The sequence below is a fragment of the Cupressus sempervirens genome, chromosome 5 (genome assembly GCF_028749045.1).
Source record: "Cupressus sempervirens isolate cs-2001-9-10 chromosome 5, ASM2874904v1, whole genome shotgun sequence".
Taxonomy (NCBI): domain Eukaryota; kingdom Viridiplantae; phylum Streptophyta; class Pinopsida; order Cupressales; family Cupressaceae; genus Cupressus; species Cupressus sempervirens.
In genome coordinates, this window is record NC_143122.1 from 243901057 (window position 1) to 243928241 (window position 27185).

At 36.0% G+C, this 27185-nt stretch overlaps 1 protein-coding gene across 2 annotated transcripts in view; it reads left to right on the plus strand.

Annotated features, from left to right (window-relative positions):
* LOC149555439 (zinc finger CCCH domain-containing protein 28-like) overlaps window positions 1–27185 on the plus strand; it is a 93446-nt gene that overhangs the window by 35133 nt on the left and 31128 nt on the right. For both annotated transcript variants that reach the window (XM_089829476.1, XM_089829477.1), the window contains 4 exons: window positions 9549–9638; window positions 9779–9874; window positions 10291–10356; window positions 10494–10608. In XM_089829476.1, the coding sequence (XP_089685602.1) occupies window positions 9549–9638; window positions 9779–9874; window positions 10291–10356; window positions 10494–10608 (367 nt within the window). The remainder of the gene's footprint in view (window positions 1–9548; window positions 9639–9778; window positions 9875–10290; window positions 10357–10493; window positions 10609–27185) is intronic.

Sequence of the window (27185 nt, forward strand, 5' to 3'; positions counted from 1 at the left end):
GTTCATGTAGTGCGATCCGAGACAATGCTAGAAAAACTTACACAATCGAACCTAGAAAAAGGCAACAATCACTTGGATTGTGGGAATTTGATAGCTTTATTTAGGTAATGTTTATGAAGGGCCGACTAAACTACGATCCCTGCCCGTGATGAAAGTCCTCGTGCAACTCCTTGTACGACCTAATACTATATAACCAATGAATGGGTTGATGTTCATTGTACAAAAAACATTCTCCATGTAGACACATGTTTTTTCCCTTTGTGCAATTTCCTCCTTTCTTCGTGCGACTCACTCCCTCCTTGGTATGACTCTCTCTCTTTCCTGTATGGTTCACTCCTTTTTTAACATGACCTTTTTCCCATACAGTGTGTTCTTTGCTTCTTATGGTCTAGCTTTCAATTACCTACTCTATTCACTGTAAAACTTGATTCTGTATGAGACAATTTTGTGTTTATGCAAGTTACTTCGATTTGTACGGTGGCTTCCTTTGTTGCAAGTTTTGAGCCATACGTTTGATGGCCTTTCTTGCTACGAGGGGTTTGTCACTCATGTTGTCTAGATCCTTGTACGCTTTGAATTGTTTATACTAATTGCTTCTTTTGTACGGACTGGTGTACAATATAATGGTATGACGTGTTGGTTCCTCCATCAAGGACGAGCACGAGTTCTTGTATTCTTCCATGTACTAACTAGGTCCACAGTGCATGTTCTCTCTTGACTATAAGAAAATTGTGCAGAGGGATTTGTGCTCTCGTGTGTAGACTGTATTTTATTTTGACGTTGATATCCATAACCACTTGGCGCGATACGTTTTGTTGTTATGATGCTGTAGACTCCCCTTCGTAAAGAGTACTTGTGTACTTTTGATCTTCAAATTATATGGATATTCCTTTATTGAATGATCCATCACTTCGCAAATCTCATAGAACATGATTTTAGGACATTTTCCTTTGGTGTGCCCTTCAGTTTTGCACTACGTGCACCCTAGCTCATTAATTTTTTTTACTAGTCCCCGTCTTAGCCTTTATTTCTTTCATCATTCTCATTATGTCTTGGTGTAAGGCCTGGAGTGTTGTTGATTCATCATCTCTACTGTCTTTAGTGCTGTCATCATCACTCATCTTCTTCTTCTACTAGGAGGATGTCTTGTCTTCAATCTCAATGTCCACCTCTCGATTGTAGGCATCAACATGCAAGGATATAGCCTTAATGAACCACCCTTCAATCTGCTGGCTAATTGGTTCTCCAACTTGCTCAACATTTCCTTTAGCCTATGATTGTAAGCTCGTACAGTCTCGCTCTTCCCTTGTTTGGTATATAAATTTCGGTGATAATCTCATTGTCGATAGTAATTTAAACATGGCCTTAAATACCCTCTTGAGTGCACCCCAAGAGGCTATAGATGAAACATCCTATTTTACGAACAAGTTAATGACTATATTCCACATCGTTGTTGGAAATGCTTTAAGCCAATAACACTTGTCATTCTGACCATTTGTTAGCTAGATTGTCTTGCAGGTCTTCCAATGTCTTCTAGGCTCTTATACCTCTTTCTCCGTGAATTTTGACAATTTTTGCCAGTCTATATTTAAACTTGTCAGAGGAGTCCCCATCTGTCTTGCTCTATGTTATATGGAAACACCTATCATATCCTTAGGGGACTCGTTTCCATCCTAAAAATGTTTTGGGGAGAGTGGGACGTCCCATTGCCATCCTCGATTTTGAAAAACAACACAAAATCTTAGGAAACGTCCCCTAACATTTGGGGACACTGATCCATCTTTGGAACAAAAAAATCGTCCCCAAAATATTAAAATGATTTTTAGCATTAAAAATTAAATAAAAACATTTTTTTTCTAAATTACCAGATTGATAACATGGGGGGCCACAAGGGTTGAATTCATGCCTGCGACAATGAATTTGTGATTACAAAATCGACATTAAAATTTGTGATTAAATGATTAAATTTTATATGTTAAATCATAAATATTAAATTAATATTATGATATTGGACTCTCCAGACTTTTGGACATGATTGAGACATTATCATTTTGATATTTGTATTGATAGACAATGGGACTATTGTTATAATGCTGTTATACTGATGTATAGTTCTGCTATTATCATTTAAGTTGTTAGACTACTACTGTAACTCACGATCAGTGATTTATTTGCATATTGTCTTGTTAATAAACAATGACTGACATGTCTCTGTCTCTCTTCCCTCTCTGTCTATAATATCTTAATATAGTTTAATTAAAAAAAATACACACGTACACACACACACATATATATTGAAAATTTGTATACTGTCATCCCTTTCTGTCCCTTATTTTTGGCTCGTTAGGAAATGACTCAGAAATGCATTCCCTTGTTTCCCTGTCCCTGCCAATGAATCCAGCGTGGACCTGGGTGGATTGTTCTAATTGCTACAGAACGTAGTGATTAGAACAATCACCAACTCCAAAGTTCACACTCTTAACTGCTGAAATCTAGATATCCTCAAGATAAACATGAGAGTGAAGATTGTTGTAATGGCAATAACATCAAAAAGACAAATCAATAATGGGCGAGGAGTAATATTAGGCACAAAAAAAGATGTGGCAACAATAGCTAGAACTACCACCACTAATAATAGTAAATACTTCACCAAAGCTCAAATTCCAAAAACATTTTCTTTGTATTCTGGTGTGAATTGTGAACCCTAGTTGTCAATTTCAAGAACCTCCAATTTCATCAAAACTACCGAAAGCCCTAATTGCTTGAATATATCAGCATGATTTTATAAAAAATTACCAAAATATCAAAACAGTCAATGCTTTTAAAAAAATTGTAAGCAAAGAGCTATTCATGGATTCTGCCTTAATCATTGAGGGTTGGAAATTTGAGGGAAAGGGTTTGATTTTTCAAAATTGACAAAAAACTGTTCTCGTTAGATTTGCTCCAATTGTGATCTATTAAATAACAATATAGGATTACAAAGATTTACATTTCTTTATATAGTGATTGGAGTATAAAACCATTTTAATGGATAAACAGAACACGACTCTCCTGATGTAAAAATAACAAACAAAAAAATTAAGAAAATAAACACCTTGCCACTAAGGTGACATTACAATTGCAAGCATTATCTTCTAATAATTTTATTTTATTATAAGATGACTTAGGCAAGGAGTTTAAGTCCTTTCATGTATTCTACTATTGATAGAATGCAGTTTGCATTGATCAAATAAAAACCCACGGTTATTTTTTGAGGTGGGTTACGTTCTATAATTCCCTTGTATTAACATGGTTGTCTACTTCCTACTTCAATTGGGTTGGTTCTCGCTTCAGATGGATGTGACTTGCTTGGTTGAGGATGAGCGGAAGCGAGAAACATCAACTGGTGGGACACTCGTTGGTTATTTGGGAAGAGATTCAGATATGATTGGTTTAGTATGTTGGTGTAGGCATGCTTGTTTATTTGACTGAATTGGGAACTGTAATTCCCACCATGCTGCATTGAGATGAGGTAAGTGCTTTCCTTAAACTGGGATTCAAACAAAATGGAACATAATTGATTGCCCCTTTGCCTTCCAACAAGTCTATTTATCTTTGCACTACCGATTCCCTAACTAGACTGCTTTTCATCTCAAAGCCCCCTAGGAAAGTGGGAATGTAGGGGGGATTTCAATGAATTGATAGTTGGAACACTAACTACCAATCGCCCTTACTATTCACCGGGGTAGTCAAACAGGGCTGAGATGTGGTCACTAGTTATGATCTTCTTCGGCTTGAACTTTTAGCTAATGCTTGTATTCTATTGATGGAAGTACAGCGATTTCAGCTGTTTGGTGATGGGACAACAGCTACAACATTTGTCAATTTTTGTTTTCAAGGTGGTAAGGTAATGGGGGATTTTTAGGTGGAAGGAAGTTTGACTAAATTCAAGTTGGCAACTCCCCCTAAAGCTAACTCCAACTCATTATTATTGAAATGAGAATAATCCCTTAGCATATAGCTCATGTAAAGTGATTTTGGGTGTCGGGTGATAGGAAAAAAGGAATTAAAGGTGAAAGGAGGGTTGACTAAATTCAAGTAGGTAGCTCCCTTGAAATGAGTCTGATCCATCAGCATATAGCTCACAAAGTTAGCGAATTGACTGCCAGAATTACTATGGTAATTAAAGACCCATTCCAGGGTTTAAGAGAGGGAAGAACCCAATCTGCTATAACCCTAGTGGATAGTAGTTTGCTTTCTTATCTCAATTTTCCAGTCCAGTGTTGAACAAAGGAAAGAAAGAACGGATGGTTTTGAACTATACCCCCAAACATGGTCCGAGGTGTTCCGGAAGTGCCATTTATCCTTTATTAGAATAATATTTATGTTTCTTTTTAATGCCCACTATTGTATCTTATTGTATCTTTGTAAATATTAGAATGTTTCTAATATTTAGGTGTAGTCTAGAATAGAATGTTTATATTCTATTCGACTCTCCTCTTTGTATATATAGATCATTTGATCTCTGATTGATAAGTCAAGTATTCTGCCATTTACGTTTGTAACATGGTATTAGAGCCATTATAAGGAATTTTTCGAAAACCCTTATAATTTTGTGACTGAATTTTTCAAAATTCTTTGGGTCTTTTTTTTTCGATTTTTTTTGAAAATCTGGGAATAGTCTTTTTTGAGTGCAGTTTATGGTGTCTTTCTTGCACAAACAGTGTCGTTTTTTACTTCACAATCCAAAAACGAGTTCATTGGTGGAAGCCAACAGCATTTTGTTTAACAAATCCGCCATTATTATCAAGAAATCTGAGTTTTTTTCAAGCTTTTTTCAGCCAGGGCCCTTTTTTCCGAAGGCTCGTTATTTTTTTCCGATTATAGATTCTTGTTGGGTTTTCCGAGATTTCAAATGGGTTATCGTCAGATTTTTTTGGGTGCCTCGTTTTTTGTGCCTCAATTTTTGAGCCAGTAGATCCGGATTTCGACAGCATATTATTTTTGGGTTTTTTGAGCTCTCTTCTAGGTACTCCGATTTTTTTGGGGCTTTCATTTTCTCACCTCGAAGTTTGTGCCATTTGAGATATTCACATATTATGAGCATCTATATCAGCAGCATTAGAAGTCAGACTCAATTAAAAAGCAAGCCAATGCTGCCCAACACTCAGAGCAGAAAGAATCTATCTACCATGCCTTTATGGCCAGCATACTTGCAGATCATGTGAAATCTTCTACCTGGTACATAGAGTCCAGTGCCTCCCGACATTTCACTCATAGGCGTGATTGGTTTGTTGAATTCACTCCCTATTTTGACTAAGTAATCTTTGGAGGCGGTGAGGCATACAATATTGTCGGCAAGGGCCATGTTCAGATTTAGTCCGGAGGAAGAAGACTCATGTTCCGCAATGTATGTTATGTTCCTGGCATGAAATATAATCTTCTGTCTGTTATTCAGATTATGAAGCTCTCCCCTCAGTTGGATATTGTTTTCAGTGGAAATAAGTGTTTGATTATTGATCGTGCTTCTCACACTACACTTGCTGTCAGTCTTGAGGATCATGGTATTTATAGGCTTGTAGATTTAGGCGATTCCCTTGAGCGTGCCTTCATTGCCAAATTATCCGCTCTTAGCAGCCTCTGGCATCAGTGATATGGTCACCTGAACATTCAATATCTAGCACAACTTGCTCAGGATGATTTAGTCCATGGCCTACCTGATATCCAAACCTAGAACCATCGCATTTGCGGAGCTTACCAAGCAGGGAAGCAACATAGGACACCATTTGAGGATGGTGAATCATGGCAGGCATCTAAAGTACTCTAGCTGGTCCACGCCGCTGTATGAGATCCTATGAATACTCCTTCTGTTACTGGGAATAGGTACTTCTTACTCTTTATGGATGATTCAGTTGTAAAATGTGGGTATATTTTCTTAAGCAAAAATCATATGCTTTTCCTACATTTCAGCAGTTTAAAGCCCTAGTAGGAAAAGAGACTGGTTCCCCCATCCATACTCTTAGGATCAATAATGGGGGGGAATTCTGTTCTTCTGCTTTCTTTGCCTTTTGTACTACTCATTGCATTAGACGTCAGTTCACCACACCTCACACCCCTCAGCAAAACGGTGTTGTAGAGTGTCGAAACCGTACCATCACAGAAATGGCTAGGGCTGCGCTAGAACATAGAAATATTCCCAGAAAATATTGGGCAGAAGCAGTATCCACAGCTGTCTACCTTCTTAACCAGTCACCCACTCTTGCAGTTAAACATAAGACTCTTGAGGAAACCTAGTCTGGTAGCAAACCTAGGATCAACCATTTGAAAGCATATGTAGGGATTCCTGATGCCAAACACACTAAGTTGGATTCCAAAAGCCAAAAACTCATGTTTAAAGGATACAGTCACACACATAAGGCCTATAGACTGCTTGATGTAAACACTGATCGTTTAATCTTCAGTCGTGATGTTGTGTTTGATGAGGAACTTGGACCATTTTAGCTCTCTGCCTCCTCGCCGCATTCCAAGATTCAGTCTTTAACAATCTTTGACTTGGGTCCTTCCATTATATATGAGTCATCTGATGCTACTGATACACCACCTTAGCCACCTCTAGATAATACAACTCCTGCTCCAGCTCCAGCTATTTTGACAGCATCTGATATTGGCTCCTCTACGCTTTGGCCAAAATGGTGGGCTCAAACGATTAGTGATCTTCGTCCTGATGAACTCATTGAGGGTAGAACCTCCAGAAATAAGAGCATTCAGCACAACACAGTTAATGTTGCTCTTATGGCCAACATCCACAGTATCCCTGAGCCCCAGACATATGCGGAGGCCAAGGGAATTCCAGAATGGGAACAGGCCATGGATGCTGAGCTTCAGAGTCTTCAAAAGAACCACACTTGGGTTCTTTCAGATCTCCCTCCTGGGAAGAAACCGATTAGCTGTAAATGGGTCTATAAGGTCAAGTACCATGCAGATGGTACCTTGGACAAATACAAAGCCATAGTTGTTGGTCAAGGATTCACCCAGCGCGAAGGCATTGACTATGAGAAGACCTTTGCCCCGACAACCAAGATGAGCACAATTCACCTTCTTCTTGCCATTGCAGCTCAGTATGGTTGGAAAGTTCATCAGATGGATGTGAAGAGTGCTTTTCTCAATGGTGAATTACAAGAAGAAGTCTACATGACGCAGCCCCCAGGTTTAAAGGTTGTTGGTTCAGAACCAAAAGTATGTAGACTCTAGAAGGCCCTCTATGGTCTTAAACAGGCGCCTCGGGCTTGGTACATAAAGATTGATCAGTACTTGGTTGCTCAGGGATTTCAGCGTAGCCCGTCAGATAGTAATCTGTATATTAAACCCTCTGGTGATGATATTCTTTTCCTTGTTGTCTATGTGGATGATTTGATCATTACTGTGAGTTTAGAACATTTGATTTCAGAAATCAAACAGGATCTGTGCAGAACTTTTGATATGATAGATCTCGGAGTGCTTCATTATTGTTTAGGTATTGAGGTTTGGCAGACTGACAACAGTATTTTTTTGTCTCAGTCCAAGTATGCCAAAAATTTGCTTGACAGGTTTCAAATGTAGGATTGCAAACCTGCCTCCACTCCTATGGAGATTGGTTTGAAATTGACAACACAATCTGATTCTCCTCCTGTAGATGAAACACTCTTCACGCAACTAGTAAGTAGTCTCATTTGCCTTACTACTACTAGACCTGATCCTAGTTTTGCAGTTAGCTAAATCTCACGATTCATGACGAACCCCAAGACTGATCATTGGATTGCAACGAAATGTTTGTTGCGCTATGTACATGGTACTTCAGATTATGGTCTTCTTTACACAAGGAGTGCTACTCCTCAGCTCAGTGGATTCACCGATTGCAATTGGGCCGACTCAGTTGATGACAGGAAATCTACTTCTAGCTATGTGTTCAGTATCAGATTTGCAGTAGTTACCTGGACCAGTAAGAAGCAACAGGCACGGGCACTCTCCTCTACAGAAGCAGAATATAGAGGAGCTGTCAAGGCAGCTTGTGGAGAGTTTGGCTCCGTTAGATGCTTGCAAATATGCATATTCTTCAAGTAGGTCCGACTTCTTTGTTTTCAGACAATCAGGGAGTACTCAAACTTGCTAAGAACCTAGTGTTTCATGAACGAACCAAGCACATAGAGCTTCATTGCCATTACATCCGACAATTAGTAGAAGATGGATCTATTCAGTTAATCTATGTCCCTACCTCAGAGCAACTAGTAGATATTTTCACAAAATCCATTTTTCCTAATAAGTTTGTTAAATTTAGGGGATCTATTGGTGTAGTAAATAGATTGAGCATTAAGGGGGGGTATTAGAATAATATTTATGTTTCTTTTTAATGCTCACTATTGTATCTCTGTAAATATTAGAATGTTTCTAATATTTGGGTTTAGTCTAGAATAGAATGTTTATATTCTATTTGACTCTCCTCTTTGTATATATAGATCATTTGATCTCTGATTAATAAGTCAAGTATTTTGCCATTTACGTTTGTAACATCCTTTAATTGTAGTTTTCTTTCTTTGTTTCAATTGCCCTACAATCAGTCTCATTCTTATTGAATTCCTTGTAGGTGTAGGCAAATGACTTCCTATAAGTGTACCGTCCATAAAACTTGCTAAACGTTGAGGAGGTAAAGAAGTGTGATAAATCCTAGTGGCTTGTTATCTGTCTTGACTCGACCACCTGTGAACCCTGTAATCCCCTCTCACCTGGGGGAGGGTGGGTGGATTTATGATACTCCCTTGGTGGGAGGGAATCATGGATAGACTCATCCCTTTTTTACGGAAATATTTTTATTGTATTTTGGAGCAAAGAAGCAAATGCACAGTTTAAAGCTGATAATTGGCTTATTAAATTATTTGTAGACTGTCATAACACAGTATAAAAATAATAAGTATTTGTTCTAGAAGCAAATATTAATTACTCTAGCGGTACTTGTAGCATATAAGCGTGTTATTACTCTTTACTTGAATAAATAAGCTCAGAGTGATATTTGGCTGATTTGTAACTGATAAATTGTTGTAAATTCTGAAAATATATATGATTGATCTCATATTTGGGCATATTAAATCTTATCAAGTTGCATTCCTACTTGTACATAACATGTAAAAGCATTTGGAAGGTATAGAAGTTGGAATACGTAAATAATTACTCTTTACTTGAATAAATAAGCTCAGAGTGATATTTGGATGATTTGCAACTGATAAATTGTTGTAAGTTCTGAAAATATATATGATTGATCTCATATTTGGGCATATTAAATCTTATCAAGTTGCATTCCTACTTGTACATAACATGTAAAAGCATCTGGAAGGTGTAGAAGTTGGAATACGTAAATAACTACGGAAGTCTGTGTTAACTTGGGAGTCTGGAGAGGAGCTTTGAACTGTCTTCTATGAGCCTGCTAAGGATAGAATTGCATTTAAGCTACTGCATAATTTTTTGTGGGGTTTCTTGAAGTGAACTTGATTGATAAGTTGGTAGAATGTTTCACTCTGTTAATTGCTCATATTTTGAAGGTCTGTGCTGATTACTTACGTGGAAAGTGTGAGCGGAATTCTTGTCGATACTTCCATGCACCAGATCATTTAAGGTCTCGAATTAGAGATGTAAGTACTCTGTTTCACTGTTCTTTTACTCCAAATATTTTCTGATTTGACCACCTTTCAAACTTAAATACATGGAATGGTATTGTAGTTATGCAAGGTATTGGAATTTGTTCTTACCTTTAAAATTTGACTATATTCAGGCACCCGTTGAACCTGCAGCTACGTTCAATTCTGTCCAATATAATTTGGGCATGGATACTCCTTATGCATTTCATCCAAGATCTTATGATGAGCAGGTTTACCGGAATTTTGAATTAGTCAAGGCTTAAATAAACCTGTATTTATACATTATTGCTAATAGAATTGATGCAAGAAGTGGTAACATTTATTATTCTCAATCTAAAAGCTTTTTAGGTCATACATATTAAACTGACAAATTTAAAGTAATAGTGAAAGCTTATGATAATTAGCCAAATATTCTGAACACTATTGACTAAACTAGAAAACGGACTGGGACAGTGTAATGTTTGTTTTGGTGGTGAATGGTAAAATGTTAAATCTGTTTAATTTGTCAAACTAATCGAGAAGAGGGGTGGCTTAGCTGAATGTGAAACGATGATTAAAAATGTTGGATCAGAAATGTTCTCCTAGATGTTTTATTTTTCGTTTTCAATTCCACCAATGACATGCAACTTCCATTTTTTGTCTCTAGCCCGTGAAACGAATGAAGACCGCGGACTATGCTGATGACTACTTCTCAAGAGGGCTGGCTGCTCAGGTGAGAAATTTCATGTGTTTGAATTTCCCAGAAGTTGTTTGAATTGGCAATTGTAAATTTGTTTTGACAGGTATTTTTCTAGCTTTCATTTTGTTTTATACCAACTTGATTTTTTGACGCGTGGTCCTCATTTGCAGCAATATGAGGCCCCCGTTTTCCAAGTTCCAGCAATTAGTGGTCCACGATTGGTGCCACCTCCAGTTCTGCGATTTTCAGAGCCAGCTGGTAAACAGATTGTTCCTCCTATCAATGGTAAGTGATATTTGTAAAACTTGAAACTTATTTAAATAGTTGGGAATTTTATTAATATGAAGTTTTAATCAATTCAAAGGTAAATGGCATTTACTATTTATACCTTAAGATAAATACTTAGGATTTTACGGGTGGGAACATTAAGTAAATATATGAGAAACTTTGAGGAGTTATTATGAAGATTAAGATGGTTGTATTTACTATTCAAGAGGAAATAGAGTAGTAACAACACAAACACTTTAGCTACAGGTGTTTGCTGTTCAGTGACGGGCTGTTTAAATTAGAATCATATCCATTCAACTCAGTGAAGTTGAAACTTAATCAAGCTAGTAGCAACTCATTTGCATGGAGGGCCAATTCTAGTATGTGATACGATTTCTTTCTTGAAATACCTCCAATTGAATTTTTTATTCGGTGCCCTTTCTTGGGGGACACCTACTTCCATACAAGGTACTATATTCTATGCTGGATCGAAATTGAAAATATTATGTATATGCCTTCTCTAGAATGGTGGATCCTTTAAAACAGCCTCACATTCATTGAAGTCATTCGTGTTGTGACTGAATAAAAGACAGTAGGAGTTTTCTTGTGGAGAGAGGCACACTAATAGGCTAAGTCACAAGATTCAAATTCGAATTCGAGTTCATCGATCATAAAATTTGGAAGAAAAATCGACATTAAATTGAACTTATAAATATTTATCTATTTTTAAATATGAGTAATATACCCACAAAATGGTCAAAATAGTTTGACATTGCTAAATAATTAAACTAAATAACTTAATATTATTTAAAAATAAAATAGTCTTATTATAAATAACAATATTATGTTAAGTATCATAAAATTCGGATGAAGTTTGGAAAGGGTAAAAATTTGGTGAAATTCGAACTTCATGGATGAAATTAGGCGAATCCTGCGACTTACCTAATAAGGATATTTTCTGCATGAAACATGCTCACTTCTGAATCAAGTTGTCAACCTCTTGCAGCAGGTGGTGGAATTTTTTATCGACTTCGGAGTTCAATTATTACAATAGCTCCCTTTTTCATTAGGAGAAGAGTTATGCGGCTAAGCATGAGTAAGTTATTAACACTTAAGAGGTTAATAGCCCACATGCAGAGGAAAGTCAGTAGATGCAAACATTACATTATTAGAATAGCTTTATTTAGGCATGATGTGTTTTTTCACAGTATTCATCAACCTGATGGAAATGCACAACAATAAAAGAAAAACAAATTACTTGTTCAAGGGAGGAAATTAAGTTATACACTTTTTCGGTAGCCAAGCTTTCCATGTCAATTCCTAACTTGATGAACATGTAGTTGTCAAAATTCTATCATCACCTCTATGCAATACGTGCAAAGCTGCTAGAATCTCTCTTTACCTTCCAATTTTAATTCAAGCATATTGTGCTCTAAAGATATCCTGCTTCTATGGGGTTGTGTGTTGGTAATTCTACAACTAGCATCCCTTTATGGTTTACAGAAACATACATAACAAGACAAACAAGATGACAGGAACTTACAGAAGCAAGAAATTTTGTTTGACGCTTTTTTATTTATTATTTGGGCTTATTAATGTTTATTCTGTCAAACTAACGAAGCGGCCTGTTAACATTTTGTAAAATGGATCTGCTTAGTTCTTCGCATCAACTTAGGGTAAGATGACATAAGTTTTAGCATTTACTACGTGGATTCAAGACTTTGATAAACCATACAGCCATATTGTATGATAATACTACCTTAATTAAAACCTATAAATTTAAAAACTAGAATACTTTCTCACTCAACTTGCACAGATATCCTTTTATGCTTTAAACCTCAGAATTGTGAAAAGCATCATGACAAAATTAAGGAAAACAGCATGATTATAGTTGCAATATATGAGGAAACAGTATGGTTGTGGAGTTATAACACACTAGAAAATTGGACATCCAAATTCTTGATAGGTGCAAAATGTGCTGACACTTTTTTTTTTTTGGTAAACAGCCCGAGCCTTTGGAATTATATTAATAAAATAGTAAAATTACATGATTCTCCGTTCAAACGGGCACTGGTAGGAAAGAATGGAGAAGAAAACCTCCAGTCTTGCTTGGGACCTAAGTCCTTTCAAAATACATAAATGAAAGGAGCATACCCCAGTTTTAGAGCTTATTGAAAAGGTATCTCTTTTAACTTCTATTCCTTCAATTTATACTTGTTTCTGTAACTTAGGTGGAGTCTTAGGGAAGCATTCTTCCACTCCTTATGGTTATAAGGATATCATTACTAGATTCGGTGATAAAACGCCAGAACTTTCATGGATTAGTTTGATTGAAGCTTTTTTACAAGTCGATAATGAGTTTGATTGTCTAAATTTGCTATTCCATATCAGTTCTCCGTAATTCAAAACACTTCAAATTCATCTTTAAATGTTAGTCCTTAAAAACGGAGGATGTTCTAAAAATCATGACTGCTTCCTGGATACTTGATATTTTGTTACATATTTTCTGATTTTACTTTCAGTTTATGGGAGAGTCTACTAAAAAAATTATTAGAGGGCTAAATGCTAAGTAAAAGCAAGTTCAGATATTATGATTAATCTTATATTATAACTGGACTGAAACTCGGATTTCCTGACTTCTACTGAAAACTTTTGATTATTAGTGATTAATAGAACTTATGTTTAAACTATACACAATGGAGATTTTACCTCCTAGTTCATATAGCTAGGCTGATTCCAGACTTAGATTCCAAATATGTTGACGATTAATTTATTTGTGCTAAACATCAATAGGGTTTGATCCTGTACTGTGAAAATGAATACTGAATAAACCTTTTGTTCAGTTTGCCTTTAATTCTGGATACTAATATTGACTATACTACATCCTTATTACCAGAATTTCATCTATTGGCAACAGTTGAGAAGGCCCTAAAAGAATTTAGTTAGAAAATAAATGAAAGATGAAAGATAATTTTAATGGCACTGCACATCATATCTTAAAGAGTAACCTTATATTAATATTCTGAAAATGTACATGTAATTCATACTACACGAAGATCTGTGTCATATAAAGTTTAGAGAACAATGTAAAAACCCTTCGGACAGAAATATCCAAAAAGTGATTAAGTCGAAACCAGGCAAAAAACCAACTGGAGATATAGACATAAACATAAAACTGGATAAAGCAAGACATCCCAAGGACACATAAGGATGAAAGAAAAAAACTAGAGGTGGGAAAGACGGACAAAAACCAGCCAGCTTCACATAGAGCGAAGAAAAACCAAACTCGACACCAACACTGACAATACGTAGTGAACCAAAAAACCCTTATCAAAATTTAGGCCAGGGTACCCAAAACCTACCCAAAATACTGGAGGGTTACGAATCCTCCGCTTTCTTCCAACAAACCATAATTATATCAGCTGCTTTCTCCAAATCGTCTGCCTTGGATCTTGGTGGAAAGACAAAAGTCATTTGTTCTTTGCTCGACTTGAACAAATTTGGCATTGAGAACTCCAATTTGTTGATATCGTCAAAGTCCACCCCTGGTTCGATATAGGCGTCGAAAATCTGCAAATATTGAAGTAACCAATACTTGTTCTAGTCTTCCATAATTCCCCTCCAACGAAGCAAAAAATTGATACTGGCTTCCATCTTTGGCCAAACCTTGTAGAATTGTATGTTGTCACGAATATAAAGAATTGGCCGCCTTGACACATTAGCTAATCCTAGACTGATTAGAGGATGAGACATATACACTTTGGGTAGAGGAATTTTCAATTTTTGATCAATGCTGAGAATTGCATTCTTGAGGCCCTCTAACCAGATGGGGTCAAAGATGTTTTGACATAGACGAATAATCGCCCACTGCCCAACATTCCCCCTAGCTAAACAACCTATGAAAGAGCCTCTAACAAAGCTATTTGTATGCCAGGTGAAATCATAATTGAAGGCCTTCTCACCTAGAACCCAACTAACAACGACCCTTGTCATGTCGTCTACCGGATTCAGAATCGTATTCCACCTATCTAGTTTGACAGTCCCCCAAAAAGCCATGGTGCAGACTTCCAGGGCATGATACAAGGATATCGCAGACTCCATGAAATGCTAAGGATTTAAATAAGCAGACACCTAGCTGAAGACAACTGATAGTGACATGAATACAAACAAAGGACAAAAATAAATAGATCCCAGTTGCCAATTAAGGATCATCACGAGAGACCTAGAAAGATCTAGAAAGGTGAACGCTACTTAGAATCACGTTCCTCTCATTTTTAATAATTATCAATCATGTTTTATACTTAGTATGAAACATGATTGCTGAATCACTTTGTGAACTAATTCTTCTATTAAAGGTCTAATAATTGGGTCTTTTATATCCTCTAATATGTTTACTTTATTTTTGTTAAGATATTTAAGTGTTAGTCTTTAGGGATGAAACTAAAAAAGGAATAAATTTCTTAAGAATGAGCATAAAAGGTAAACTAAAGAAATTGAGAGGTTTGATTGTTCCTATCCCTGAGGGGGTTTTGTTGCTTGAAGAATAATATCCTCTTCTCCTACTCCTTTATTTGGTAGAAAATCTGCTTCTCTATTTCCTTCTCTATATATATGTTTAATCCTAGTTTCTTCAAACTTGTCAATGAGATTTAGAACACTTTCAAGTTTTGAGTTCATCACCCAATTTGGGGTTTTTCGCTTTCTAATAGCATTTAATGATTTGGGAGTCCCCTTCAATGATTATTCTTGTTATCCTCAATTTTAAGCTTAGTGCAAGCCCCTCGCTAAGAGCTTCTAATTCCACTATATTGTTTGTTGTGGTGCCCAAGGGTTTAGCTCTTTTAATAATCCAATTTCTGGAGTCAGACCTAATTATACATCCTATTCTTGCTTTCCCTAGGTTACCTCTTGATGCTTCAAAGTTTAGTATCCATCCTTTTGGTGGTGGTTCCCATCTGCACTCTTTTCTTGCTTTTTGGTCTTTTTTATCATAGACTAGTGGTGGATTAATTAGGTAGGCCCAATTCCTTTTTGCTTCTTCGTCCCATTCTGTAAAGGTCACTTTGATTTTGACTGTTTTTCTTAAATAACTATTCATAACTTCTGTTATGCTTGTTTCTACTTTGTTAAGAAAAGAGGGTATACTTAGTTCTATGTTACAAAATATACGCCTATTCCTTTCTTTCCATATTTCCCACATTAGTATGGCAGGAGATATGTTCCAAAGTTTACCATATATTCTATAATTATCTTCTTTAGGCCAACCCATTAGGTGACTATTAAGATCCCCAGGGAGAGGGGAAGTCCAACTTAACTTTTGTTGGAGCCAATTCCAACTTTCTTTAGCAGAGAAGCATTGATAGAATTAATGCTCTGCTGTCTCAGTACTTTCCTTACGTAGACTGCATCTTGAGGGGCCTTCGAACCCCATCTTCCTACTGTTAAAATTCTTTTTTGAGTTGCTGCCCATAAAAAGATTCCTGCCTTTGGTAAACAGGTTGGATCCCAACACAACTTAAGAGACATATTTATGTTTTCCCATCTTTGAGAGTTAATTATTAGGTTGTATCCTATCTTAACATTGTATGATCCATCTTTGGAAGCTTCTTAGATGAGTTTGTCTTTCCTATCTTTATGCTTAACCTGTCGTTGTTTGAGGATTCTTTATAGGATCTCTTTATCTTTAGTTGTTAAGTCTACATTTTCCAAAGATTTCCATGTCCAGATTTCTTCCCCATTTTCCCTTTTGATTCGTTTACAATAGCTACCCTTTTCCCCCATAAATCAGCAAACACATATTTGATATTTAAGGGAATATTGATGCTATCTAAAGGAGGCAATCCATCCTAAGAGTCCTAGAATAATGCTTCGTCTCCTCTTCCTATGTCCCAAGTAATGTATCTACTAATCATTGATTGACATTTTATTATGAAATTCCAAGCTTCTGACCCTCTGGGTGGATTCCTTATTCTAAATACTAACGTTGGATCTTCTGCATTCAAATATTTATTGTATAAAATTTTGGCCCATTTACTTTCTCTTTCTTGGTACATTCGCCATATTAGTTTTGCTTCCAATGCTTCATTATGCCAGCTAAAATTCTTGATACGTGAACCACCTAATTCCTTTGGTCGGCATATCTTCTCCCATTTGATCAATGCTGATTTCTTTTTATCTTCTGCTCCATTCCAAAAGAAGTTTTTGAGTTTTCCTTCTAGTTTTTGTTGATGTTTTTAGGTAAAGGAAGGCATGACATTTGATAAGTAGGTATAGCTGAAAGAATGGCTTTGATTTTCATGACTCTGCTAGCTTTAGTTAACCATTTCCCTTTTCGGGTTTTTGTCTGTTTGTCTATTCTGTTGAAATATCCCAAATGGATATTTGCTCTACTGCTGTTATAATGTTTAATTATAAAAATTATATTTTCCTGTAGATTTTTCTTTGATTTTATAGAGCTAGACAGAAGTTGCAGAAGAGTGTTGTTTCTTTTTGTATTTTTCAGAATATAGGTATTATAATGAATAAATAACAGTAACTGATAAAATAGAAGTTATAGAAATCATATGCAGCAATACATACTAATCTGGAAATGATTCTAAAACCATACCAGCAGAGTCTGATTTATTTCAGAATAATACCAATATAGATGTACTTCAAACAAGGTTGACACTAGCTGAAAATGGGAGCTAGCTACAACCAAACAAGTTCAAATGATAAAGCCCAAGTTGCTGCAATAAAACAACTGCAGTCTGTTGCAAATCAACACCCCAGAATTCCTCACATGAGCTGCTGTAAAGAAACGACAGGCTGAACCAAAGTGGCCGCCTTCCCTAAAAATCCACTGCCTACAAAGTGTGACTACAATACTAGAAATCGATCCCCTGCCTTGATCAAACTGTATGCATAAGAATGTTTGAATTTGATCTTGTTGAGGGCTATGTCCCAACAAATCTACTCTCAGCACTAGAGTTTGCGTCCTAGGTGAGGAATGCTCTTCCAGAGCAATGATGTCCAAAATAGGTTGACAAAATGATAAAAGATACTCACCTTTAGGTTACCATCTTTTTATATCCGCTCTCCAAGGCAAATCAAACCCTAAAAGAACCCTAAAGTGGATTTCATCTGAACTTTATAATATAACATTATGTCCCCAATAAAGGTGTCCAAATAGAAGGAAATCAGTACTTTATTAATGACATAGCTCCGAGCATCAATAAGTCCCGACAAGTGATAATCAAATAGTAGAGATTGAGCTCTTTCCAATGAGCTGTCACACATAGGCAAATCGATCCAAATGGAGCTAGAAAACTCCTTATTACTCCAAAATGGCTAAACATATAACCTTATTTAAATTATTAAAATGCTAACTTAGGAGAATATTTAAATGTATAAAAATATTTCCCAAGTAGCCAAGGAACAACCCAAACACCTCTAAAATATGAAACATAGTTTGTCACTTGCCTGTGATTGATGCCGGACAATTTGGGCCAACTGGCAGTCTCACCCTCAAATATAGGGATGCTCCTAAAAAATAGGGAACGCACCCAAATCTCCTGAAATTGAGACCAGGGGGTGATTTCATAGAACCTCAACTCTCGAAACGTCACCACCTCCTAAAAGGTGGGAACTGCCTCCTACAATCAAGGAACTGCCTCCTAAAATCAAAGAACTACTCTCAATTGATCTACTATTGCTTGTAATACCAAATTCAGACGCTGAAAACCTTGATTGAGTCCTTGATCACCACTGCCAGCGTACGAAACTCCATAATAGGCTAACTCTCATGTCATTTCTAGATAGAGCTAAAGAGGGGACATGACATCTATCTAAAATATTGCCCCATCCTTTATTTTTCCTTGCTCTGTTTTCTAAGTGAATCTTGTTTTCTAAGTGAATACCAAGGTACTTGCATGGGAAAAAACTTTTCTTATATCCCATCTTGTTACATATATGGTCTTCCATTTCTGATGGGGTATTAAGAAAAAATATTTCAGATTTTTCAGCATTCACTTTTTGTAGAAATGCTTCTGTATATTCATGTATAATTTGCTTAAAATTTTGGCCTTCTTCCTTGTTGCTTACTCCTGGTAGAATTGTATCATCAACAAATTGTTGATGAGTAATATTAGGAATATTTTTTGTTCAAGTTATTCCTATTATTTTACTTTCTACTTGAGCTTTCTTTATTGTTCTCCCAAATGCTTTGGCCATAATAATGAATAAAAAAGGCGAGATAGGGTCCCCTTGTCGTATCCGTCTAGATATACTAAAGAAACCTTTTGGTGTTCCATTTATGAGGAGTGAGATTTTTGGCATTGATATACAATTGAAATTATGTTGATCCATTGATGCGAAAATCCAAAAGCTTCTAATGTTTTACATAAAAATCTCCAATCCACTACATCATATGCTTTCAGAATATCTAGTTTCATGAGCATACATGCATCCTTGTTGTTAGAGGCTGAGTGAATGGTTTCCAGAATTATCGATATACCATCTAGAATGGATCTACCAGGCATAGAGCCAGTTTGTTCTTCCGAAATGATTTTAGGGAGGATTGTTTTTAACCGGCTTGCTAAGGCTTTAGATAATATTTTGTATATTGTATTACATAATGCAGTTGGTCTAAAGTCTTCTGGTTCTACTGTGACATATTTTTTACGATTAGGGTTGAGAAAGTATGGTTGATTTCTGTTAATAGTGAGCCTCCATTCTTAAATGCTTCTATCGCCTCCCATAGGTCCTCCCCTATGATTTCCCAACATTTCTTAAAAAAGAATGCTTGAACCCGTTTGGACTTGGTGATTTGTTTCGGTTGAGATTAAAGAGGGCCGATTTTTTTTTTTTTTTTTTCTTCAGACTGTAGGAATCGGTGCAACACGGCCCCCCTATAAACTGCAATGCGCTTGGTAAACTTTTTAACGTGACCGGTAGCGCTGGCGCGACACGCCCACCGGTATCACGAGGACGGGGGAGACTAGAATCTGTGACCAACCCCCTGCAATAGGGAAGATTTAGTCAATCGAGCTAGGGCCCTCGCCCTAAAGAGGGCCGATTTAATTTCCTCTATAGTAAATGATTTATTAAGGGATTGATTCTCTGCTGCTATGATCAATCTTGGGATTGCATTTAGCATCTTTTCTTGAGCTTTTCAATTTGAGAATTCATAGTTGTTTAGGATGTTTTTATAGTAATTTACAAATACCTCTGCTATCTTAGTAGGGTTTTCTTCTGTGTTTCCATCTCTATTTTTTATTTTTGTTATTTTGTTGATTGATCTATTATAAATTGTACTATTATGGATTTTTTTGGTATTTCCGTCTCCTTCTGCTAACCATTTCTCCCTTGATATTTGTCTCCAAAATATCTCCTCCTTTGCCAACATATCATCCTGTTTTGCTAGTAGTTGTTTTTCTTTGGTGAATTTTTCATTATCCATACCTTTTTTGATAACTTCTTTGTTAAATTCTTGAGGTCTTCGTCTATTTTTAATTTTTCTTTAAATATATTATTGAATTGTGTTTTATTCCATTTTAAGATTTTTTCTTTCATCATTTTCAATTTAGATACAAAGTAATACATTTTTGAGCCTTTGAATTTTCCTTCTTGCCACCATTGTTTTATGTTTTCCATGAAGTTTTTATCTAAGAACCACATTTTTTCACATTTGAATGGGTTTCTAGAGGGTTTATTTGGTTCCTCTAATTCTATTGTAATTGTGTAGTGATCTGAACCAGCTATTGGTAGAATGATTGCTTGAAAGGCCAGATCCAAGTTACTTAATTCTCCTTTAAAGAAGAATCTGTCAAGTCTTTTTGCTATATAGCGGAAGTCTCTTCTTCTATTCTAGGTGAATATTCCATTGTTGGTTGGAATATCTAGTAATTTATTCTTTCCAGCCCATTCTCTGAAATCCATAGTTGCTTGTGAAATGATCTGTGTTCCCACATACTTTTCTTCTAAATTTAATATTACATTAAAGTCTCCTCCAATGATAAGATTTTCATTAGGATAGTTTTCCATAAATAAACTAATTTCATCCCATAATTTTTTCTTTTCTTTTGTTTGTGTGGGTCCATAGGCATTAATTAGGATTATTTGAAGATTATGTCTATAGCTTAAAACACTGCATCCCATCCAATTATTATTTATTTCCACAATATTAAGGCCTACTTTCCAAGGATTCCATCCAACTCCTATTCCTCCTGATGCCCCATTTGATTCCATGAGTACTGTTTTCCAATTTCCCAATTTCTTTTCTAATTTATCTCTTTCTTTATTCATTTTGGTTTCTTGTATTAATGTAATGTCTGATTCAAATAAGGCAAGGTTACATTTTAATAAGCGTTTCTTGCTAGGGGTATTCAGATCCCTAGCATTCCAAGTTGTAATCCTCATTGAGTTGTGGGAAGGTTCTTCTTCTTCCCTGCATTTAGTATTTCAAATATCTTTTTTTGTTCCTTAGCTTGCCCATCAACCTCTCTTAATTCCCTAAGTGATTTCCTTCCTTGCTTCATTTTCTGTTTGCCACATTTCGGAGTTCTAAAAGCTTCCCGGTTAATAGAAATGCCTAGATTGTCCAATGACTGCTGTTCATCATTTATGTTGATTGGGTTTCTTTCTTCTTCCTTATTCTCTTCTTCTATTAGTTCCTTAATGATTTGGTCTTCTAGTTCCTTTTCATCTAGGTTTTGTTCCTTATTCTCTTCGAGTTGTTGTTCCATCTCTTTGACCTCCTCTTTCTCTTTTATTTGATATATGTCATTCAGAACTCCAAACTCCTCCCAAATCTGGCTGTTTCCATTCTGATTATCATTTTCTGCCTTTTGTTCCTTGAAGATTAGTTGTTCTTCTAGATCTATTGCTTCAATGTACGTTTCTACTTCTATTGGTATTAAGGGTTTCTTATTTTTATCCCTGTTCTCAAATATCTGTTGCTCTTCTCTGTCTCTATCTTCAAAGAGATCTCTCCCATTTGTTAATTCTGTAACTTCGATCTCATACTGATCTGATTCTACAGATTGTACAGATCTGAGAATGCATGAAATCCCTTTGGAAGTAAAGCCTATAAGTAATTGTCTTCTCCTTAATAGGTATTGACGTCTCCTTTGGGCAACATAGTAAAGATTAACTAAATCATCTTGGTTAGTTTAATGTATTAACATATGTCTCCTTGTAAAGTCGTTGATTTTAAAGAGAATAGTTCAGGGCGGACCTAGATAGGGACATGTCCCATCTAGGGACATGCTCTTTGGTTGTAATATTTATATATTTATGTAGGGTATGTTTGTGGATAAAGAACATACGGATAATATATAAATATTACAACCAAAGGGCAACTAGTTTAATATATTCAACTTAGGTAAACCAATTACCATCTTCTCCATAGTTGATAAGGCTTTGAAATTTAGATTTCCTAACCTTCTATGCCATATTTCGTTTATATTAGCAACTTCATGAATTAAGGCTTGAATAGGTTGACTAGGTTTTGTATATAATTCATATAAGAGTCCCTTCCTTTGATTAGTCAACTTTGATTTCTTGAATGAAGAGTTCTTAGACTAGGTCATTACTTTACCGTCGATGAATGCAACATTATGTCCATGATCTTCAAGTGCTGTAACATAAATTAAATTCCTCTTTATTCCTGGTACATAGAGTACTCTTTTGAGTTGTAGAGAAATACTTGACTTCAGTTTCAAGGTGCAATTCTGAATTCCTTTGACTGAATGAGAGGAATTATCACCGACGGTAACTTCGCCATCAACTTCTTCTGATATTCAATCTAGTACTTCTTTGTATCCTTTAATGTGTCGACATGATCCACTATCAATTACCCATGCTTTGCTTGATACTTCATTTGATAATGTAGAATACAATACACAATTCTCAGGATCATAGTTTTCGTCTTTCCTGGTAACGTTTGTACAGTTTACTTGTTGCTTTGAATTCTTAGGGCAATTAGATCTACAGTGTCCAAATTTTTCACATTTGAAGCATTTTATTTTGGATAAATCTTTCTTAGGTTTGTCATTTCTTTGATTTCCCTTCTTCTTGAAGTGCTTCTTCTTACCTTTATAGGAATTTGTGTTGAGAACATGAAGTTTTTCATCTTCAATTTTCATTTTTCCTCACTTTCTTAAGTTTCTTAGATTCTTCTTGCAGGCAATCTCCTTTAAGTCTATTAAAGTCTGAAAGATTGTCTCTAGCACTTACTCCTTGTGAGAATGTTTCCCATGAATTTGGTAACCCATCTATAGCCATAAGTGTTAGTTCCTTGTCTTCAATTATGGTCCCTATACTTGCAAGTTCGTCTCTTAGACTAGCGACCCTTAGGAAGTATGAGTTCATAGATTCTCCCTTCTTTTCTGTATATGATTTAGTTGCCTTTTTAGTGCAAGGGTTCTAGTTGCATTGTTAACTTCGTATGCATTTAATAATGCATTCATCATATGAAATGCAGTTTGATGTTTCATTAGCATAGGTACGATTTCATTTTTCACTCCATCCAATATGATTCACATGGCTTTCCTGTTTCCTTTACTCCAGATAGTTTTATTAGGTTCAACATCAGGTTGCTTGGATGCTTTATCAACAAACTGTTTCACATCATTGTCTTCAAGAATCATCATAATTCTGAATTTCCAACCAACGAAGTGTTCTTTTCCATCAAACCTGTCCTTGGGTCTGATTGTGCTTGTCATTGAAGATAGAAGGATGTTGCTAGATATTTAAAATCTGATTGTCAATTTGCAGAGCCTAGGTTCGACTACCAGAGCTCTAATACCATGTAAAGTTTCTGTAAATTCTGCTATAAATCAGACTAAGATAATACTTTCTATTGCTTGCTGAAGATGATCTTCTATAATTCAAACTTGTATGAAGTTTTACCAATAGTATAAATACTATTATGAAAAATGTTTATCTCTACATTAATTCAGATAGGGCAGAATTGCTAAAGGAGCAGACCATATATTAAGAGGGAGTATACTGTTCCTTATAACCCACAGCAAAACAGGGTAGTAGAAAGGAAGAATAGAACAATTATAGAAGCAACAAGAGCTATGATATTTGATCAAAATTTAGAATATTATCTTTGGGCAGAAGCCTCTTGTATTGCTGTCTATATTTAAAATAGAAGTCCTCACTCCCACCTTACAGATAAAACTCTTGAAGAAGTCTTTATTAAGGTTAAACCTTATATTAGCCATCTTAGGATATTTGGGTGCCCAATATATATACATGTCCCAAAAGAAAAGAGAACTAAGTTAGAACCCTCCGGGAGGAAAGGTATATAGGATTACATGTCCCAAAAGAAAAGAGAACTAAGTTAGAACCCTCCGGGAGGAAAGTTATATAGGATTTTCATACCTAGTCAGAAAAACATTGAACTTAGTAGGGATGTAATATTTGAAGAAGATTTAGCATTCAAAAGAGCCCTAAGTTCTGAAGATCTCTTTCCCTTATCTAGTTCTAAAGAAAATAATGAATCTGAGTTTCAGAGGGAGAACATTGAAGAAATTCAAGATGAAATTCAGAATCTTACTCTTAAGAAAACTCAAAATCCAAAGAAAAGACCACTTTGGGCCATTAAGACTGTAGAGGAAGCACAAGACTTCGCTGCACCATCTGTAACCTTTAGAGAAAGCAAAAGACCCAAAAGATTTTCTAGTTATGTAGCAAACATGAGTGATTTATCTAAATTAGAACCAACCAATGTTTTAGATGCTATTAAACATACAACTTGGAAGGATGCTATGAAGGAAGAATACCAATCCATTATTAAGAATGATGTTTGGGAAATTGTTCGAAGGCCTGAAGGAAAATCAGTTGTTTCTTCTAAGTGGATATTTAAAATTAATTATGTTGCTGATGGTAGTATTGAAAAATATAAAGCGAAATTCGTAGCCAGAGGTTTCTCTTAGGAGGAGGAAATTGATTATGAAGAAACCTTTGCTTCAGTTGTCAGATACATCTCTGTAAGAGCAGTCCTAGCTATTCCAGCATTGAAGGGATGGAAAGTACATCAGATGGATGTAAAAACAACTTTTTTGAATGGAAAGATTACAGAAGAGGTATATTTGGAACAACTTGAAGGATTTGAAATTCATAACCCTAAAGTCTTTGTTTGCAGGCTCAAGAAAATTCTTTATGGGCTTAAACAGGCTCCAAGGGCATGGTATGAAAAAATTGACAAGTATCTCTCCAGTTTAGAATTCTCCAAGAATGAAGCTGATCCAAATCTCTATTATAAAAAGGATAAAGATGATATGATTATTTTGATACTATATGTTGATGATTTACTTATAACAGGTGATGATCATTTTATAGATCAATGCAAAAAAGATCTAATCAAAGAATTTGAAATGAAAGATTTAGGACTTCTTCATTACTTCCTAGGACTGAAAGTATGGCAGAATTCTGACAGCATCATACTTAATCAAGGAAAGTATACATTATACATCTTGAAGAGATTTGGAATGTCGAATTGCAGACCTATGTCTTCTCCAATGAAGACTAATTTACACAAACTTAAGGAAGTAGCTGCAAAATCACCCTCCATAGATTCTACTCTTTACAGACAGATGATTGGGTCTCTTATATACTTGGTAAATACAAGATTTGATATTTGCTATGTTGTTAATGCCTTAAGTTAGTTTATGTGTGAGCCAAAGGAGATTCACCTAGTTGTAGTCAAACCAAAGTAACGTGAATCGAAATTGAATTGGAATTGGCAAGGCCGAATCGAATCGTGAATTGGCAATGAATCGACAAATTTGAAAAAATCTTTTAAATTTAAAATTTTTAACAATTTAAAACTTATTTCATGCAGTTTTTATTGAATATAACTTAAATGCACTATAACATCATCAAATAGAAGTTAAAACTTAACATACGTAAACATGGAAGTTTGGAACATAAAATCCATCACATACGTAACTATGTTATCTAAAATGTAAATTGTAGGCTAGCTGAAGTAAATCGAAATCAAATGATCATAATGATTTAAATCATAGAATGTATGTAAGATGATCCATAAGACATCAAATCATAAATGTATTTAAGAATCTAAAATGAAGATCCATGAAAGTTTGAAACATATGTTTATCAATGTTTCAGTATCAATATCTGTAAACAAAATATAAAAACAAGGCTCCAGCTCAAGCCTCAGGCTCATAGTCATCATCATCCTCAACCTCATCCTCAAGCTCGGTTGCAGCCTCAGCCTTAGCCTCTGAGTATCTAGTTTTCCTACTAGCAAGGCGTCTAATGTAGGTCCTAGAGGATTGTCGAGCCATATCCTCCGCATGTAAGATGGGCTCACGAGCGTCGCTAGGGCCTGCGTCTATGCGCGCGCGTGTGCGTCTACTAATGCCTAAAGAACGTGCTCTAGCTGCCCCAGCCTCTATATCCACTTGGTCCTCAGTGAAGACTGGATCCACAACCTCCGTGAGCTGCTCTGATTCTGGATCAATCTCATCTAGAATGATCGGAGAGGAGTCAGTGCCCAAATTATGTCTGATCCTAAGACGGAGGTTGTAATGAACAAAGACAAGATCATTCAACCTCTGCATTGTCAACCTGTTTCTCCTCTTCGAGTGGATGTGCTCGAACATGGACCAACTATGCTCACATCCAGAAGTGTTGCTTGGCTGACTCAGAATACGGATGGCAATTTTTTGAAGTTTTGGGGTTGTGGCCCCAAACATTTGCCACCATCTATCTGAAACAAGGAAAAATAAAAACAATCAGTCTCATTTACAAATTACAAATTACAAGTCAACTCTAAAATTACATAATCAACTTTAAGTTTAGAATCTAGATTCATGAACATTGAATATATTATTTAATTTTTACCTGGCTATATTATTTCCCGAGCATCTATGGCCATCTTGCTAGAGAAAAGTGGCCCTTCTTTATTATTGAACTTATCAAGCTCAATAATTGTAGCACTGCTATCCTCATCAGTACTCAACCTCTGGATCACTGTGTATAATCCAGTGAGAACTGTATATGAGCAATGTTAGTATGCTAATAGAAACCAAATTTAAATAAAGCTTCTACAAACTAAACAAAATTCATAAATTTCAAGATAGACTAAGATGAGCTTTCAATTGAGAATATGAGCCATTAATGGGCTCTCTTCAATGAGAAGCTCTCTTGTTGAGTAGCTTTGTCTAAATAGATAGGATGTATGCTCAAGCTTTATGCTTCAAAAAGGGCTTCAAATGGAGTTGGAATTTGGGTGTGATTGTATGGTTTTGATGTAAAATGGCTTCTTAAAATGGCATTATGACTTTACTTTATGGATTGTGTTAAAATGGCTTGGGAGAGGATTCCTTAAATAGGCAAAGGGCTTGAGGGATCAAGGGCTAGGATGCAAGGATGGGAAAAAGCTTGTGGAAGGCTCAGATTGCATGAGAGGAGAGCACATGGATTGTGCTTCCTTACAGCCAATCAGGGAGTGACACATGTCACAGGGTGAGAGGATGGAGGAAAGGGGAAGGATGAGTCAACAAAGGAGGCTCAAGGGATAAAATCTTCATAAAGACCCTCATAATGGCTTGTAAGAGCAATGAAAGGGCTTTGGAAGA